Source organism: Scyliorhinus torazame, chromosome 9 (genome assembly GCF_047496885.1).
Source record: "Scyliorhinus torazame isolate Kashiwa2021f chromosome 9, sScyTor2.1, whole genome shotgun sequence".
Classification (NCBI taxonomy): Eukaryota; Metazoa; Chordata; class Chondrichthyes; order Carcharhiniformes; family Scyliorhinidae; genus Scyliorhinus; species Scyliorhinus torazame.
The window spans coordinates 174,063,495-174,080,827 of record NC_092715.1 but is presented as its reverse complement, the minus strand read 5'-3'; the positions used below and the strand labels follow the sequence as shown (position 1 = coordinate 174,080,827).

Below are 17,333 nucleotides of genomic sequence, written 5' to 3'. Positions count from 1 at the left end.
GGGGGGGGGGGGGGCAGTAGCAATTTTGTTCAATAAAAAGACTCCCTTCAAGGTAGAGAGTTGTACAGGGGGTGGGGGGGAGGTGGGGTAGGTGTAGATCGATGATTGTTCAGGGACTTGTTTATGGAGAATCTGTTTCTATAATGAACGTGTGTACAGTCCTCCAAATCATTCCCCGCAGCTTGTTACCAAAGTTTTCATGGATTTTACGGAGCTGGTGTCAGCTAATTCCTTTTGTGGTGGGGACTAAACTCCTTGTTGTTTTTCTCTTCTTTACAGGAGAAACAAAGGATGAAAAGGTTGCTACGTTGTTATATCATAGGTTACTTAACAAGGTAGTCAGACTTGGTTAGAGAGATGTTGCTTGCTCATGGTCCAAGGTGAAAGAAAGGGAAAATTTCCCGATGTGCCCTGATGATGTTAATCATGTGACAAATTACACCAATGCATTGGTTTTCAAAACATAACATCCTTCCCCCTTTACTTTGGTAGGACGATGATCAATATTAACTTTAACTCTTACTCTATTAATACTTATTTTACCAAGTATCTTCATACACAGGATATACAATCAGTACAAGAGTCTTTTACAAGAGTAGGTTCCGCTCAGACAGAATCCGTCATTCAGGAGTCTTTGCTTTCACACTCTCGATAGTCTGTTCACCACCTGGATCTGGCACATAATCTGATAAAGTTGGTTCTTCTTCAGCTTCCCCGGGTGCTGTCAGTTCAACTGGTGTGGAATCTGATTTGACGCAGTGGTAATCATAGGTTCAGGGATTTCCAAACCTTGAGTGTCAGATGTTGGCCTTTCAGATACCAACTCTTCAAATTCTCTTTTTTAAAATAAATTGAGAGTACCCAATTCATTTTTTTCCAATTAAGGGGCAATTTAGCATGGCCAATCTACCTACCCTGCACATCTTTGGGTTGTGGGGGCGAAACCCACGCAAACACGGGGAGAATGTGCAAACTCCACATGGACAGTGACCCAGAGCCGCGATCGTACCTGGGGCCTCGGCGCCGTGAGACAGCAGGGCTAACCCATTGCGCCACCGTGCTGCCTCAAATTCTCTTTTTTAAGTGAATGTTCGATCTGTGTGTCTCCTCCAAATGCTCTTATCATCAGTTTTCACCCTTTGCGAATATTGTGGCAGACACCCACTTCTCACCTTGATGAATAGTTTCTTGCTCAAACTCTTTGACCGAAACTTCTTGGTTTCAATGTTTGTTTACGGCGGGTAACTTGGTTTTGTTGTTGTTGCTTTATAATGTTAGAAGTGTCAGGTGGTAAGACCAAATCAAATTTGGTTCTCAACTCTTTTAAAAACAATATTGCTGGCGAATTTTGAGTTGTCGCATGGGCAATGTGTCTGTAGGATATGAGAAATTTATTTAGTCTTTTAGTTAATGGTCTTTCATCCTTTGATGCTTTGAAGGCATTCCTCAATGATTGTACCAACCTCTCTGCCAATCCATTCGTAGAAGAATGCTGAGGCGCAGTTTTTATATGCTGTATGCCATTGTTTCTAAGGTAGGCCACAAATTCCTTTGATGTGAACTGAGTCCCGTTATCACTACCTCATTGTTCTGGTTTGCCAACCCTGCAAATATTTTGTCCAGTCGTTTGATTGTTTTTTCAGTAGTTGTCAACTTCATTGTCATTATTTTGGGCCACTTGGAATGTGCGTCCACCAGGAAGTGAAGCATATTTCCTTCAATTGCTCCCGTGGAATTAATATGTACACTCTGCATTTGCTGTTTTGGCCAATCCCAAGGATGAAGTGGTTGAAGAGGTGGGGTATTTCGTATCCGAACACTGACACTAAGATTGATACTGAATTATTCTTTCATCAATCTGGGAGTCTAGTCCGGCCTGCCAAAAGTAACTCCTTGCGAGTTCTTTCACCCTGGGTATCCTTCATGGAGCTGATCCAGTATATAGCTCCACAAGCATGGAGGAATGATAACCCTGATCCCCCACTGAAGTACACCATTTTGTACCATTAATTCAAGTTCCCTTGTTCAGTACACTTGAATTCTGAATTCCTCCTCTGTTTATCTAGTGGTATAACTCTCAAGATCACGTCCATGACCTTCCCATCACTGGATTTGACCTTGTGTGTCGATGCACTTGAGAGGCTGTAATAGGTACATGGTCAACCTGGGAAAAGTGCACATAGTTCACATAGTTCTCCAGTGATTCAGTTTAGTCCTGCATTGGTAAACATGATAGAGCATTAGCATTCACAGGTTGCTCAGGATTTCTGTATTTAATCTCGCAATTATATGCTGATAAGACGAGGGATCATTTCTGAAAATGACTCACAGCTAGAGAGAGTAATCCTTTTATGGACCAAAGATCTTTGTTAAAGGCTTGTGGTCTGTTAACAAGGTAAAATGTCTTCCATGCAAGTAGCGATGAAATTGTTTTATCAAAAAATTATGTTCAAGACTTCCTTTTCCAATTGAGCATAATTCTGTTCGACACTTGTCAATGTTCTCAAAGCGAAAGCTATTGGTCTTTTGTCTCCATTTGGAATTATATGAGAGACAACTGCGGCCATCCCATAGGATGATGCGTCACATGCGAGTTGTATTTTTAAATTAGGATCAAAATGAACTAAAATATCCAATTTCTTCAGCACATTTTTGACTTCATTGTATGTCCCTTTGCAGTCTTTTGTCCAAGTCCATTGTTGGTTTGCACATAATAATGTATGAAGTGGTTTTGATATGGTAGTGAGATTTGAAATAAATTTTCCACAGTAATTGATGAGTCCTAAAAAAGATCTCAGGTGTAGTACGTTTTGCAGTCCAGGCACATCTAAAATTGCAGTCATTTTCTGAGGTTCCTTGTGGAGCCCGTCCTTATCGATTACATGGCCTAGGTAGTTTATTGACGACTGGAAGAATTTGCATTTCTCTCTTTTGATGCAAAGCTTTTTAAAGTTTTAAGGTGGTGTGGAGAGACCGATTCGTTCCACGAATGATAATACAAGAAATGGGGCTTGGTTATTTAATAAACAAACTTTAAACTTTTAAACTTCAACCCTAACATTAACAGATTACATGTACTTTCTTAACTTTAACACACTAGTTCCCATTAAACAGCACTTTAACAGGACATGCAGTTCAATGCCACTTACACAGACAGACAAAGGCAATACTTGCATTTACAAAGCAATTTTTCTTCTGTTAGGGACATTCGTTCAGAACCCTTTTCCAAAGGCTGCCTTGGTAGCAACCTTCATGACCACTCTCGTTTGATTTCCAAAGCATTCTCCCATGTCTGTTCAAAACAGGATTCTTTTCTCTCTCTAAGCTCTGCCCAGCTCCTCAAACAAAGGTTCTCTGTTGGGGTTTCCAGATTTGAACCCATCATCGTTAACTTTGCTGTTTGATTGCTCACTCCTGTTTATACAAAAGAACAAGAGCCATACTATTGATATGCAACTAACCTCCAATTGACGGACAAAGAGGCCACAGACTCTGTAATGGGATAATGGCTGGTCAGATAGGAGTGTGCCTAAAGACAATGGATCTGGGGCATTCTGTGTATTCCCACAACGAGTTTAAGTATGACTGGAACAATGTAACCCGACCAGGTGCGATCGTATCCATCTGACCCCATGCCAGCAATATTTTCCCTCAGTCTGCTACACATTGCAAATGTGTAAATTGCCTGCTACACATGCAATCTCATTTCTGGACCTAATTTCCTAATATCTCCCTCGCGTAAGTAACACTTCTAAATTCTTTAGGTGCTCCTGTTCAGTACTGCTGGTAATTAAAATGTTGTCCAAATAACATTGAACACCGTTGAGGCCACTTGCGATTTGGCCCATGGACTTTTGGAATAGGGCCGGTGCTGATGTTGTTCTGAACAGCAGGTGCTTGTACCTGAACAGTCCTTTGTGTGTTCCAATTGTTAGAAGAAGTTGCTATCTTCACCTGGATGTACTCTTGGAACAAATCTATTTTACTGAAATTTTATCCACATGACAGTCCAACAAGTAAGAGCATAAGAACTAGGAGCCATCTGGCCCCTCGATCCTGCTCCGCCATTCAATAAGATCATGGCTGATCTTTTTGTGGACTCAGCTATACTTACCCACCCTTTAATTCCTTTACTGTTAAATAAACTATCTACCTTTGCCTTAAAAACATTCGACGAGATAGCTCCAACTGCTTCATTGGGCAGGGAATTCCGCAGATTCATAACCCTTTGGGTGAAGAAGTTCCTCCTCAACTCAGTCCTAAATCTGCTCCCCCTTATTTCGAGGCTATGCCCCCAGTTCCAGTTTCACAGTGGAAACAAACTCCTTGGGCGCGATTCTCCACTCCCGCGCCGGTTGGGAGAATCGCCTGGGCCGCCAAAATTTACCGGGACGCCGGTCCGACGCCCTCCCGCGATTCTCCCAAGCGGCGGGAACGGTCGAGCGGGAACGGCCGGAGACACCCAAAATGGCGATTCTCCGGCACCCCCAGTATTCTCAGGCCCGGATGGGCCGAGCGGCCAGGCCAAAACGACGGGTTCCCCCCGGCGCCGTCCACACCTGGTCGCTGCCGTCGTGAACGGTGCGTGAACGCTGGGGGGACGGTCTGCGGGTGGGGCGAGGGGGGATCCTGCACCGGGGGGGTATCTCAAATGTGGGGTGGCCCGCGATCGGTGGCCACCGTTCGTCGGGCCGTCCTCTCTGAAGGAGGACCTCCTTCCTTCCGCAGCCCCGCAAGATCCGTCAGACATCTTCTTGCGGGGCGGACTTAGAGAGGACGGCAAGCACGCATGCGCGGGTTGGCGCCGGCCAACCCGCGCATGCGCGGATGACGCCCGTTATGCGGCGCCGGCCACGTCATCTATGCGGCGTCGCTTTTACACGGGCAACAAGGCCGGGCGCGTGTAGATGACGTGGCCCCGATCCTAGCCCATTGTCAGGACCTGAATCGGTCGGGATCACGACGGCGTTCACGACGGCGCGGCCATTTCGGCGCGGGAGTGGAGAATCCCGCCCCTTATCTATTCCCTTCATACTCCTATCTTATCTATTCCCTTCATAATTTTATATGTTTCTATAAGATCCCCCCTCATTCTTCTAAATTCCAATGAGCATAATCGCAGTCTACTCAGTGTCTCCAAATAAGCCTCTCCTCTCAATTCCGTAATCAGCCTGGTGAACCTCCTCTGCACCCCCTGCAGTGCCAGTACATCCTTTTTCAAGTAAGGAGACCAAAACTGTGCACAGCACTCCAAATGTGGCCAAACCAGCACCCCATACAGCTGCAACATAACCTCCCTGTTTTTAAACTCCATCCCTCTAGCAATGAAGGACAAAATTCCATTTGCCTTCTTAATTGCCTGCGGCACCTGCAACAGCCTTTTGTGGTTCATGCACAAGGTCACCCAGGTCCCTCTGCACAGCAACGTGCTGCAATTTTTAACTATTTAAATAATAGTCCATTTTGCTGTTAACCCTACCAAAATAGATGACCTCACATTTATTAACATTGTACCTCATCTGCCAGAGCTTTGCCCACTCAATAAAACAATCTATATCTCTCTGCAGACTTTCAGTATCCTCTGCATACTTTGCTCTACCACTTATCTTAGTGTCATCTGCGAACTTTGACACATTACAATTGGTCCCCAACTCCAAATCATCTATGTAAATTGTAAACAATTGCGGTCCCAACACTAATCCCTGAGGCACACCAGTTGCCATCGATCGTCAACCAGAAAAACACCCATTTATCCCCACTCTTTGCTTTCTGTTAGTTAACCAATCCTCAAGTGCAGCACGGTAGCACAGTGGTTAGCACTGATGCTTCACAGCGCCAGGGACCTGGGTTTGATTCCCGACTTGGGTCACTGTCTGTGCAGAGTCTGCACGTTCTCCCCGTGTCTGCGTGGGTTTCCTCCGGGTGCTCTGGTTTCCTCCCACAAGTCCTGAAAGACGTGCTTGCTAGGCGAATTCTACCTCTGTGTACCCGAACAGGCTCCAGAGTGTGGTGACTATGAGATTTTCACAGTAACTTCATTGCAGTGTTAATGTAAGCCTACTTGTGACACTAATAAAAGATTATCATTATCCATGCTATACATTACCCTTTACGCCGTGCACGTTTATCTTATGCAGCAGTCTTTTGTGTGGTACCTTGTCAAATGCCTTTTGGAAATCCAGATACACCACATCCACCGGTTCCCCGTTGTCCACCGTGCTCATAATGTCCTCAAGGAATTTCAGTAAATTAGTTAACATGATCTGCCCTTCATGCACCCATGCTGCGTCTGCCCAATGGGACAATTTCTATCCAGATGTCTCGCTATTTCTTCCTTGATGATAGATTCAAGCATTTTCCCCACTATAGAAGTTAAGCTAACTGGCCTATAGTTACCCGCCTTTTGTCTACCTCCTTTTTGAAACAGTGGCGTCACGTTTGCTGTTTTCCAATCTGCCGGAACTGCCCCAGAGTCCAGCGAATTTTGGTAAATTACCACGAGTGCATTTGCTATTTCTCCTGCCATCGTTTTAGTACCCTGGGATGCATTCCATCAGGGTCAGGAGACTTGGCTAACTTTAGCTTGCCCAACACTATCTCCTTAATGATAACAATTGTTTCTAGGTCCTCACCTGCCATAGCCTCCTTGTCATCAATTATTGACATGTTATTTGTGTCTGCCACTGTGATGACCAACACAAAATACCTGTGCAATGTCTCGGCCATTTCCTCATATCCCATTATTAGATCCTTCTTCTCATCCCCTAAAGGACCAATGTTGAACGTAGCCACTCTTTTTCATTTTATATATTTGTAGAAACTTTTGCTATCTGTTTTTATATTATGAGCTAATTTAGTCTCATAATCCATTTTACTTTTCTTTATAGCTTTTTTCATTGCTTTCTGTTGACTTTTAAAGATTTCCCAATCCTCTAGTTTCCCACTAATCTTTGCCACATTGTATGCATTTTATTTCAATTTGATACCCTCCTTTATTTCCTTAGATATCCATGGCTGATTATCCCTTTTCCTACAGTCCTACCGTTTCACTGGTAAATACCTTTACAGAGCACTGTGAAAAATCACTTTGAAAGTCCTCCACTGTTCCTCAATTGTCTCACCATAAAGGTTTGCTCCCAGTCTACCTTAGCCAACTCCTCCCTCATCCCATTTTAGTCTCCTTTGTTTAAGCACAAAACACTGGTATTGGATTTTACCTTCTCACCCTCCATCTGTATTTTAAATTCAACCATGCTGTGATCACTCCTTCTGAGAGGATCCCTAACTGTGAGATCACTAATTATTCCTGTCTCATTACACAGGACCAGATCTAGGATAGCTTGCTCCCTCTTAGATTCCATTACATGCTGTTCGAGGAAACTATCACGGATACATTCTATGAACTCCTTCTGAAGGCTGCCTTGACTGACCTGGTTTGACCAATCGACATGTACATTAAAATCCCCCATGATAATTGCCATACCATTTTTACATCCATCAGTTATTTCTTTGTTTATTGCCCCCCCCCCCCAACCATGATTATTATTTGGTGGCCGATAGACTATGCCTATCAGTGACCCCTTCTCACTATTTCTAATTCCACCCAAATGGATTCAACCTTTTTCTCCACAGAACCTATATCATCTCTCACTACCGCCCTGATGTCATCCTTAAATATCAGAGCTACACCCTTACAGTTCTCCAACGGTACAGTTCTCCCTTACCTTCCTGTCTGTCCTTCCGAATATTCTGATACCCCAGGATATTTACCTCCCAGTCTTGACCACCTTGCAACCATGGCCAGGATTCTCCGAAATCGCGCTCGTCGCGGGGGCGGAGAATGTGGTCTCAGACCTGCGGTGCTGGGACACGATTCTCCATGGACCGGCCGAGTTCCCGCTGAGTTCCGCCGGCGTGGTTCCAACCTGGTTCCACCCGGCGGGAGCTCGGCCCCGTGGCTGCGCTCTGTGGCTCCGCCATGTGTGGGGGCCAGCATGAAAACGGCCACTGCATGCGCGGGCCCGCGGTCGGAAGTGCAGGGCCCTGTATCGACAGAAGGAGCTGCGGGGCGCACGCCGGGGCCCTGCTATTCTTCTTAAAACCCTAGAATCACCTTGGATTTTTTGAAAAAAGTCTGGAGTGATTTGAGCCCGTTTTCCGTCGGGTGTGGGGACAGAGCCCCATTTTTGGAGAATCCCGGCCCCTGTCTCTGTAATGGTCACTAAATCATACTCATTTGTGATGATTTGTGCCATCAATTCATGTACCTTGTTTCGAATGCTACGAGCGTTCAGGTAAAGTGCCCTTATGCTAGTTTTTGTACCTTCTTTTTGAATCCTAATACGTCCATTAATAACATCTCCTGAATTCTACTTCCCTTTAACTTTTTTCATAATTTTCCATGTAGTTGAACCCACCTCCCCACGTGCTAACCTGTTGCTTTGCTTCCCATTAACCCATCGTTTTCCGCCCCCCTCCCTAATTTTCTCATCCCTATGCCATTTCGCACGTGGCTCGAATTGCATTTAAATTTTGATCAAAGCAAAATAATGTGGATACTGGACATGTGAAATGAAAGCAAAGTGCTGGAAAAACTCAGTAGGCCTGGCAGCATGTGTGGAGAGTCAAACAGAGTTAATGTTGCAATCCAATATGACTCTTCTTTGAAACGGTTCTGAAGTTCTATTCTGTTCTGCCCAGTCTCTCTGCCTTTTTCTAATTACTTTCACTCTCCTCAGTTCTTCATCATTTGTTGCCTTTTCTGTGCAGCTGATCCTTTTTATTTTCTTCCAAGCTCACATTTTAAAGCTATTTGGTTTGGCAAGTTGGTCTCTTCTTGCCGTAAGGTCCGGGTCTCACATCTGCACAAAACAAAACTCCAAATCAAGGTCTTTATAACTTGTTTTTAGAGTTATTTATTCAACTTTCCGCTGAGCAACTGCCTCTTGTTACCAAATACATCCTTTCCTATTGCTATTCTTGTTCCTATTTCTTTGTTTCATCGTCCCTCTGCAGATATTCTGCTTCTTAAATATTTGAATTTTTGCTCCTATTCTAGTCCCATTCCTTCTATGGATATATTAATATTTCTTGGTGATCTCTTTGTATCACACAGTAAGATAAGCTAAATACTTTCTGTAGCACCATCGATCACACACGAGGCGAGACGTAAAGAACTTCAATCGAGGCTTTATTGAGCAGACTTGTTCAGACTCGTTCCCCAGCAGCTCAGTCACAGAATGCAGCTGCGGGGATTAAACCCAGGTTCTTATACCCCGCCTATCTGGGTGGAGCCCAGTAGGCGGCGGATCCAATCGGGATCCAGCATCTGTCCTCCAATGGCTCCTCGGCATTCATGGTGTACCGTATTACCCTTAATACATACCACCACACTTTCTTTATTATAACTAAGAGAAAGACAAAAAAAACACATAGTTGACTTTGTTTGCAAGGCTGTGATTCATTTGTGAGAATTTACTGATGTTCATAACCTACTGAAGTTTCACTCTTGTGGTTTATGAGTTCATCAAAGCTTCCCAAAATTCACTCCAAGTCATCTATTACCTTATGTAATTAGGGTGATGAAACTAGCATACTTTTAAAAAATATATTTTTTTATTCTCCTTTTTCACATTTTCTCCCAAATTTACACCCAACAATAAACAATAATCAGTAATGAATGTAATGTCAATCCTCATATCAATAACAACGATCCCATCCTCCCCGCAAATGCCCAAACATTAGCCCGCATGTTAACATAAACAAATGACAAAAAGGAATCAGGAATCCCCCATAGTCACCATTAACACATACAGTCCCCCCTCCCCCCAATCCTCCCAGCTCCCAACCCCCCTAATGTTCGATGTGATCCAATTCTCGAAAGTGCAAAATAAATAACGTCCATGAATTGTAGAATCTCTCCACCCTACCCCTCAGTTCAAATTTGACCTTTTCAAGCGTCAAGAATTCCAGCAGGTTCCCCCGCCACGCGAGGGCACAGGGTGGAGAGGTTGATCTCCAACCTAACAGGATCCACCTTCGGGCGATCAACGAGGCGAAGGCTTTGGCATCTGCCTCCGCATGAAACTAGCATACTTAATCAGAGATGAATTTATAACATGCAGTGTAATTATCAACAAAATTAATTATTGTCTTCTCATTATAATTATAAATACCAGAATAACGTATTTTGTTATGACATGGTAAAAAGAAAATTCAGCTACACCTATATTGCTTTGCAAACTAAATGGAACTTCTATTCACTAAAAATATTAATGGGTGGTTAGCACTGCTCCCTCACAGCTCCAGGGACCCGAGTTCAAATCCGGCTTAAGGTGACTGAGTGGACTTTGAACTTTCTCCCCGTGTCTGCGTGGGTTTCCACCGTGTGCTCCGGTTTCCCGCTACAGTCCAAAGATGCGCAGGTTAGGTGGATTGGCCATGATCAATTGCCTTTTGTGTCCAAAAAGTTAGGTGGGGTTACTGGGTTAAATTTTGATTGGGTGGGGCCCTGACCTTAGGTAGGGTACCCTTGGTCGGTGCAGACCTGATGGGCCGAATCGTCTCCTTCTGCACTGTAGTGATCCTATGATTCCAAACATTTGCACAAGCTTAATATAATTGCACAATAGGTGTTAGTTATGAGGAAATACTTTTCATCGGAGCAGAAAAGATTAAGAGATCTGATTGTTGCTCAAAATTATAAGGGGCTTTAAGTTAAATTGGGAAAATAAGTAAATTAAGTAAAATAAATAATTTGAATGCAGCATGGTGGTGCAGTGGTTAGCATTGTTGCCTCACGGCGCCGAGGTCCCAGGTTCGATCCCGGCTCTGGGTCACTGTCCGTGTGGAGTTTGCACATTCTCTCCGTGTTTGCGTGGGTTTCACCCCCACAACCTAAAGATGTGCAGGCTAGGTGAATTGACCACGCAAAATTGTCCCTTAATTGGAAAAAAAAATGAATTGGGTACTCTAAATTTTTTTAACAAAAATAAATAAATAGTTTGGGAGCTCTCTTTTAGATGAAAATTTTAGGCTTATGACTATGAGTGGAACTGATGATGCAGTATGGTATTATATATTTTAAAATAGCTTGGTACAGTATTATCAATTCTAGACATAACTACGACAGTTTCAAGCACTAATGTGAAAGGAAGGAAGCAGTGATTGATTGAACCATTCCTTCTGCACTTTATTGAGAAACACCATAACTGAGTATATATGTATGTAGTACATATTTTCAGTGAGAAGAAGCTGTTAATTTACAGCATTTGGTGTGAGAGAGGTCAGAGTAAATGAGTGTGTGAATGAGATGAGAGTGAATGAGTGTGTGTGTGTGGGAGAGATGAGAGTTAGCGTGTATTTGGGAGAAATGAGAGATAATGGGCGTCATTCTCCGCCGGCGGGAGTCTCCGTTCTGCCGGCACTCGGGGGTTTCCCGACGGCGTGGGGGTGCCCCACAATGGGAAACCCCATTGACCGGCCGGAGTTACGGAGACTCCCGCCGGCCGGTCGGCGCAGAAATGTGGCGGGGCGGGTAGGAGAATTTCGCCCAATGAGTGTGTGTGTGTAGAAGAGATGAGAATGAGTGTGCATGTGTGAGAGAGAAATGAGAGTGTGAGTGAGTGAGTGTCTGTGTGTGGGAGAGAGTGAATGAGTGCGTGTGTGGCAGAGATGAGAATGAATGCGTTTGTGGGAGAGAATTGAGAGTGTGCATGTGTGAGACAGAGCTGAAAATGTGCGTATGTGTGAGAGAGCTGAGAGTCTGCGTGTGCGTGAGAGAGAGATGAGAATGTATATGTGAGAGAAATGCAAATGTGCGTGTGTGAGAGAAGGCAGAGAGAGTGCGTGTGAGAGAGAGTGTGCATGTGCGAGAGAGTGTGTGCATGTGTGAGAGAGAGCTGGGAGTACATCAGTGAGAGAGCTGTGAGTCTGCGTGTATGTGAGAGAGGTATGTGTGAGAATGTATGTGTGAGAGAGATGAGTCTGTGTGCGTGAGAGAGAGATGAGTGTATGTGTGAGAGAGAGATGAGAGTGTGTGAGAGTGTGAGAGAGGAGAAGTGTGTGTGAGATGAATGTGTGTCAGGGATGAGAGAGTATGTGAGAGAGATGAGGATGAGTGTGTGTAAGAGATGAGAGAGTGTATGTGAGAGAGATGAGTGTGTGCGAGAGAGATGAGTTGTGAGAGATAAGAGTGTGTGTAAGAGGGATGAGAGTGTGTGTGAGAGATAGATGCGTGTGTGTGTGTGAGAGATGAGAGAGTGTATGTGAGAGATGAGTGTGTGTGAGAGAGATGAGTGTGTGAGAGATAAGAGAGATGAGTGTGTGAGAGATGAGAGTGTGTGTGTGAGAGATGAGAGTGTGTGTGAGAGGGATGAGAGTGTGTGTGAGAGATGAGAATGTGTGTGAGAGATAAGAGAGATGAGTGTGTGAGAGGGATGAGAGTGTGTGTGTGAGAGATGAGTGTGTGTGTGAGAGACAGATGAGTGTGTGAGAGATGAGAGAGTGAATGTGAGAAAGATGAGTGTGTGTGAGAGAGATGATGCGTGTGTGTGAGAGAGATGAGTGTGTGAGAGATGAGAGTGTGTGTGAGAGAGAGGTGAGCGGGTGCATGAGAGAGGTAAGAGTGTGTGTTAGAGGGATGAGAGAGTGTTATGTATATGTGTGCGTTCCTCTAAAAATTCCTTACTGTATATATTGGTTACTTTCTTTTTATGTTACACATTAGTTTATGGAATCTAAAAGTTTGAAGGGAGCACTGTTTTTCTCTGTTTTTGGGACTATGTCCCCACGCCGTCGTGAAAACTGTGGTCTTTTACGCCAGAAAAACTGCCGTCAAAAGGCCACAGATGCACTGTCTTGTAGGGGGCTAGCAGGCAGCTGTCCTGAAGCCCGTAGCTCTAGCTGCCGATAAGGCACCTCCGGGTCATATGCCACGCATGTGCACGGCGGCAGCCCCCAGAGACCGCACCCTGCTCCATGGCGGACTCAGCCCGCGGACGAGGACCGCAGAAATAATGCCCCGCATCGGCCGCTCACCCGCCTGGACCGCCCGCACACTTTGCCTTCCACCCCGAATGAGGCCCCCTGCCCTCCGATCGGCCCTCCCCCGGCTGTGGCGGTCCTGGACTGAGTCCGCAGCCACCACGCAAGGTTCCCGAACAACAGGACCATGTTAGATCCACGCCGTCGGGAATTTGGCCGGTCGGGGACTGTGAATAGCACGGGGCGGGGGGGGGGGGGGGGGGGGGGGAGGGGGCCTCGGGCAATGGCCTGAGGTGGTGGATACCTGTGACGTGGCGTACTTCCCGAGTACGCCGATTTTAGTGGGGGGGAGAACAGCGAAACCGGCGCCGGTCCTGATTTTGTCTGCGGACACGGATTCTCCGCCCCGTCGCCGAACGTGATTTCAGCGTCGGGGGGCGGAGAATTCAGCTGAATGTATTTGGCAATTATGTTTTGCCAATGCAGTAAAAACTTATTTTTGGAGCCAAATAAACAGTGTTCTACTTGTCCATAAGTGCCTCAAAGCAGGGTTTCCCAAACTGTGGGTGGCAACCTCTGTTGGGGTTGCTACCTGATCATTTGGGGTTGTGAGCTCAGAAGCAGCTCTGGTAACTCTGGGTGGGGTGTGAAATGTTTTCCAAATTGTTCGTCAACGAGACAGCTTTTCGGTGCCCTGATTGGTCATTCTAAATTATTAGTAAATAATTCTCGGTGTGCTAAGAATTACGCTGACAACCAATTTCAGATCGTCAGTGTGCTGCATTTGTGTACTGGCAGCTGACATATATTAATACACGTGGCCTTGTTCTTTGCAAACAGAAAGAACATGTATGCACATTTGTGCCTATTTCAGCTAAACAAAATAAATGGTAGTCATTTGTTGACTCATTCCTCAGGGTTATGCCGTGACCATTCAGGGTCAAACTGCCTGATTTAAACATAAATTAATGTTTGGTGCATCCTCTAAGGCAATGCCCCTACCAATCAGAGTCCACTTGCCAACCAATCAGCACTTTCTTCTCCTCCGGCATAAATTGTCGTTCCTTCCTTATATTGGTATTCTTTTGAAGTTTCCTGCTGAGGGCAAGATGAAAAGCTCTGAAATGTCTCTTTTTTCAGCAATACTCAAGTTCTGTAGTATCAAATGGCTATAAATCTTAAAGGAATTAAAATCATTAAATGTAGGTAAATTGCCACGTCTGGGTGAAATGCCTGACTGTTAAGAGAAGCATGAGAGAAAATAGCAGAAGCCCTGACATCATTTCCCAGCTCCTGTCTGACTACAGGCATTTTGCCAAAGGATTAGAGAACTGCTGACATAAGACAATTGTTTAAAATGGAAGAAAAAGATAGTCCGAATAATAATAAGCAGTCAGTCTAGCGTAGGTGGTTGAAAAATTATTGAAAGCTGTTCTGGGGGGACACTATTTGTTGTCATTTAGAATAGCACAGATTAATCAAGGACAATCTGAAGGGATTTGTTGTGGAAGGTTCATGTCTGACGAACTTGATTGACCTCCTTGTTCCTGCCTCAAAATATTTAATGAAGGTTGTGCATCTGATTACTCTTTATCTATTTTGGCAAGGCTTTCGATAAGGACCCTTATTTAAAAAAAAAATCTTTCATGGGATCCAGGTGTCGCTGGCAAGGCCAGCATTTGTTTCCCGCCATTTCAAAAGGTCATTAGGAGTCAACCATGTTTCTTGGATCTGGGGCGAAATTCTCCTACCCGCCCCGCCACATTTCTGCCCCGACCCGCCGGCGGGAGTCTCCATAACACCGGCCGGTCAATGGGGTTTCTCATTGTGGGGCAGCCCCACGCCGTCGGGAAACCCCCGGGCGCCGGCAAAACGGAGACTCCCGCCGGCGGAGAATGACGCCCCTGGAGTCACATGTAGGTAAGAATGGCAGATTCCCTTCCTTAAATGCCATTATTGGGTTTGTAGTTTCATTCACCTGAGATTTTTTATTTTAATTAATTGAATTTAATTTGAATTCCACCAGTGCAGTGGTGGGATTTGAATCCATGCCCCAGGACACTAGTCTCGATCTCTGGATTACTAGTCCAATGCCATTGCCACCACAAGTAAAATCTGATGGGATCCAAGGGAAAGTGGAAAGGTGGATCCAAAATTAACTAGGTGGCAGAAAACAAAGAACAATGGCTGAGGGGAGCGTATGTGATTGGAAGGCGGGTTCCTGTGGAATTCTGCAGGGTTCAGTACTCGGTCCTTTGCCTTTCATAGTACAGAGCAATGATTTAGAATTAAATGTGGCAGGGGGAGGAGAGGGGGGTTTGCTGTGGGGCTGATTAAGAAGTTTGCAGATGATACAAATATTGGCCGTGTGGTTGACAGTGAAAAAGGAAGATTTAGTCTGTGGGACTTCTCAGGTGGGAAGAAAAGTGGCAAACAGAACTCATCCAGAGAAGTCTGACGTAATGCATTTGTGAGGGAAAACAAGGCAAGGGAATAAGGAATGAACAGGATAGTGAGAAGCCAGCAGGAACAGAGGGGACTTGGTGTTCCTATCCACAGATTCCTGAAGATAGCAGAACAGACAAAGAACAAAGAAACGTACAGCACAGGAACAGGCCCTTCGGCCCTCCAAGCCTGCGCCGACCATGCTGCCCGTCTAAACTAAAATCTTCTACACTTCCGGGCTCCGTATCCCTCTATTCCCATCCTATTCATGTATTTGTCAAGATGCCCCTTAAACGTCACTATCGTCCCTGCTTCCAGATAGGGTGGGATTTTCTGCATCCCCCTGAGGCATGTTTAGCAATGGCGGAGGCGGCCCGTCATTGGCTGATGGTGAGATCTTCTGGTCCCGCCACTGTCAGCAGGGTTTTCCGTTGCATGTACCCCCCACCGCCGGGTAACCTGTGGTGGGGGGTTCACCGTCAGCCAGACTGGAAGATCATACCGGCGGCGCGACCAGAAGTTTTCACCGGCATGAATGGCTGGAAAATCCCAGCCATAAGATGGTTAAGAAGTTATTAGTGATATTTTCTTCTGTTGGTGGAGGCTTCGCATACAAGAGGAGGGAGGTTATGCTAAAAAAGGGGAAAAACAAACTTGCATTCATATAGTGCTTTTCGCAACCACTGGAAATCTCCAAAGTGCTTACAACTAGTCAAGCATTTTTGGAGTGTGGCTTGTATAAAACATTAGTTAGGCCACAGTGAGAGCACTGCAGCAGTTCTGGTCACCATTCTACAGGGAGGATATGATTGCACGAAACAATGTCCAGAGGACATTTACGAGGAGTCTGTCAGGACTGGAGAATTGGAGCTATGAGGAAACTTTGGATAGGCTGCGGTTGTTTAGAACAGAGGACGCTGAGAGGAAATTTAATTGAGGTGTATAAAATTGAATAGTCTAGATGGAGTTGTGTGAAGTACACATTTTCCTTAACAGAGATTAATAACCAGGAAGCATGGAATTAGAGTAATTGGTAGATGGATTAGAGGGCAGTTGAGAAATATTTTTATCCTGAGAGTGGTAGGGTTCTGGAACTTGTTGCCTGAAAGGGTGGGAGAGGCAGAAACCCTCATCCCATTTACTTGACTATGCATTTCAAGTGCCCGAAAATATATGGCTATGGCCCAAGAGCTTGTAAGTGGGATTTAATTGGATAACACTTTTTCAGCCAGCACTTACACAATGGGCTGTATGACCTCCTTCTGTGTTGTAAATTTCCATGATTCTATGTTTCTATGGTTAGAGATATTCTAGCTTTTGTCACTGTTTAGACTATTTTAAATACATTTGGTAATTGACACTTCCAGTTTAATGAGCTATCCTTTGCACAAATTTGTATTTTGCTTGCTCTATTCTCTAATTGGGACCATCAAATATTTTGTTTTTGATTGCAGATTCTGGCTTGGATTTTCTCCTGACATTCTTCCACAATTTTCATCTTAATGGATGCCAAATTGCAGAATGTGGCTCAGAAATTTAAAATATTGTTTCTTATCGATGTATGGATCATGTTTTACTTACATTATGCTTCTAGATACAGATACTAAACTGTCATATTTACAGTGAATCAGCTGTGATATTGTAGCTTTGCAAACATTTTTGTGGTCATTTTGTGAAGCTAAGGACATGCTGTTCAAATTAAGAGTATTGAGAAGATTCATTTATTTCAGGTGCTGATTTGAAAGAACGAGCAAAAATGCAAGCCAGTGAAGTTGGTCCATTTGTTTCCAAAGCAAGAAGTTTAATTAATGAGCTGGGTAAGTAATGATCTCAGATTAATAATAATATAGTGAACACAAAATATTTGGAAATATACTGTACACATATTAAACTTGTACTGATTA

The 17,333-nt window shown here is 44.6% G+C and overlaps 1 protein-coding gene across 5 annotated transcripts in view; it reads left to right on the top strand.

The window, feature by feature from the left end:
* auh (AU RNA binding protein/enoyl-CoA hydratase) overlaps positions 1-17,333 on the top strand; it is a 448,738-nt gene that overhangs the window by 177,655 nt on the left and 253,750 nt on the right. For 4 of the 5 annotated variants that reach the window (XM_072516831.1, XM_072516830.1, XM_072516828.1 and 1 more), the window contains exon 4: positions 17,160-17,246. The exons of the other annotated variant lie outside the window; for it this stretch is intronic. In XM_072516831.1, coding sequence (XP_072372932.1) covers positions 17,160-17,246 — 87 coding nt within the window. The remainder of the gene's footprint in view (positions 1-17,159; positions 17,247-17,333) is intronic. 5 annotated transcript variants of the gene reach the window in all.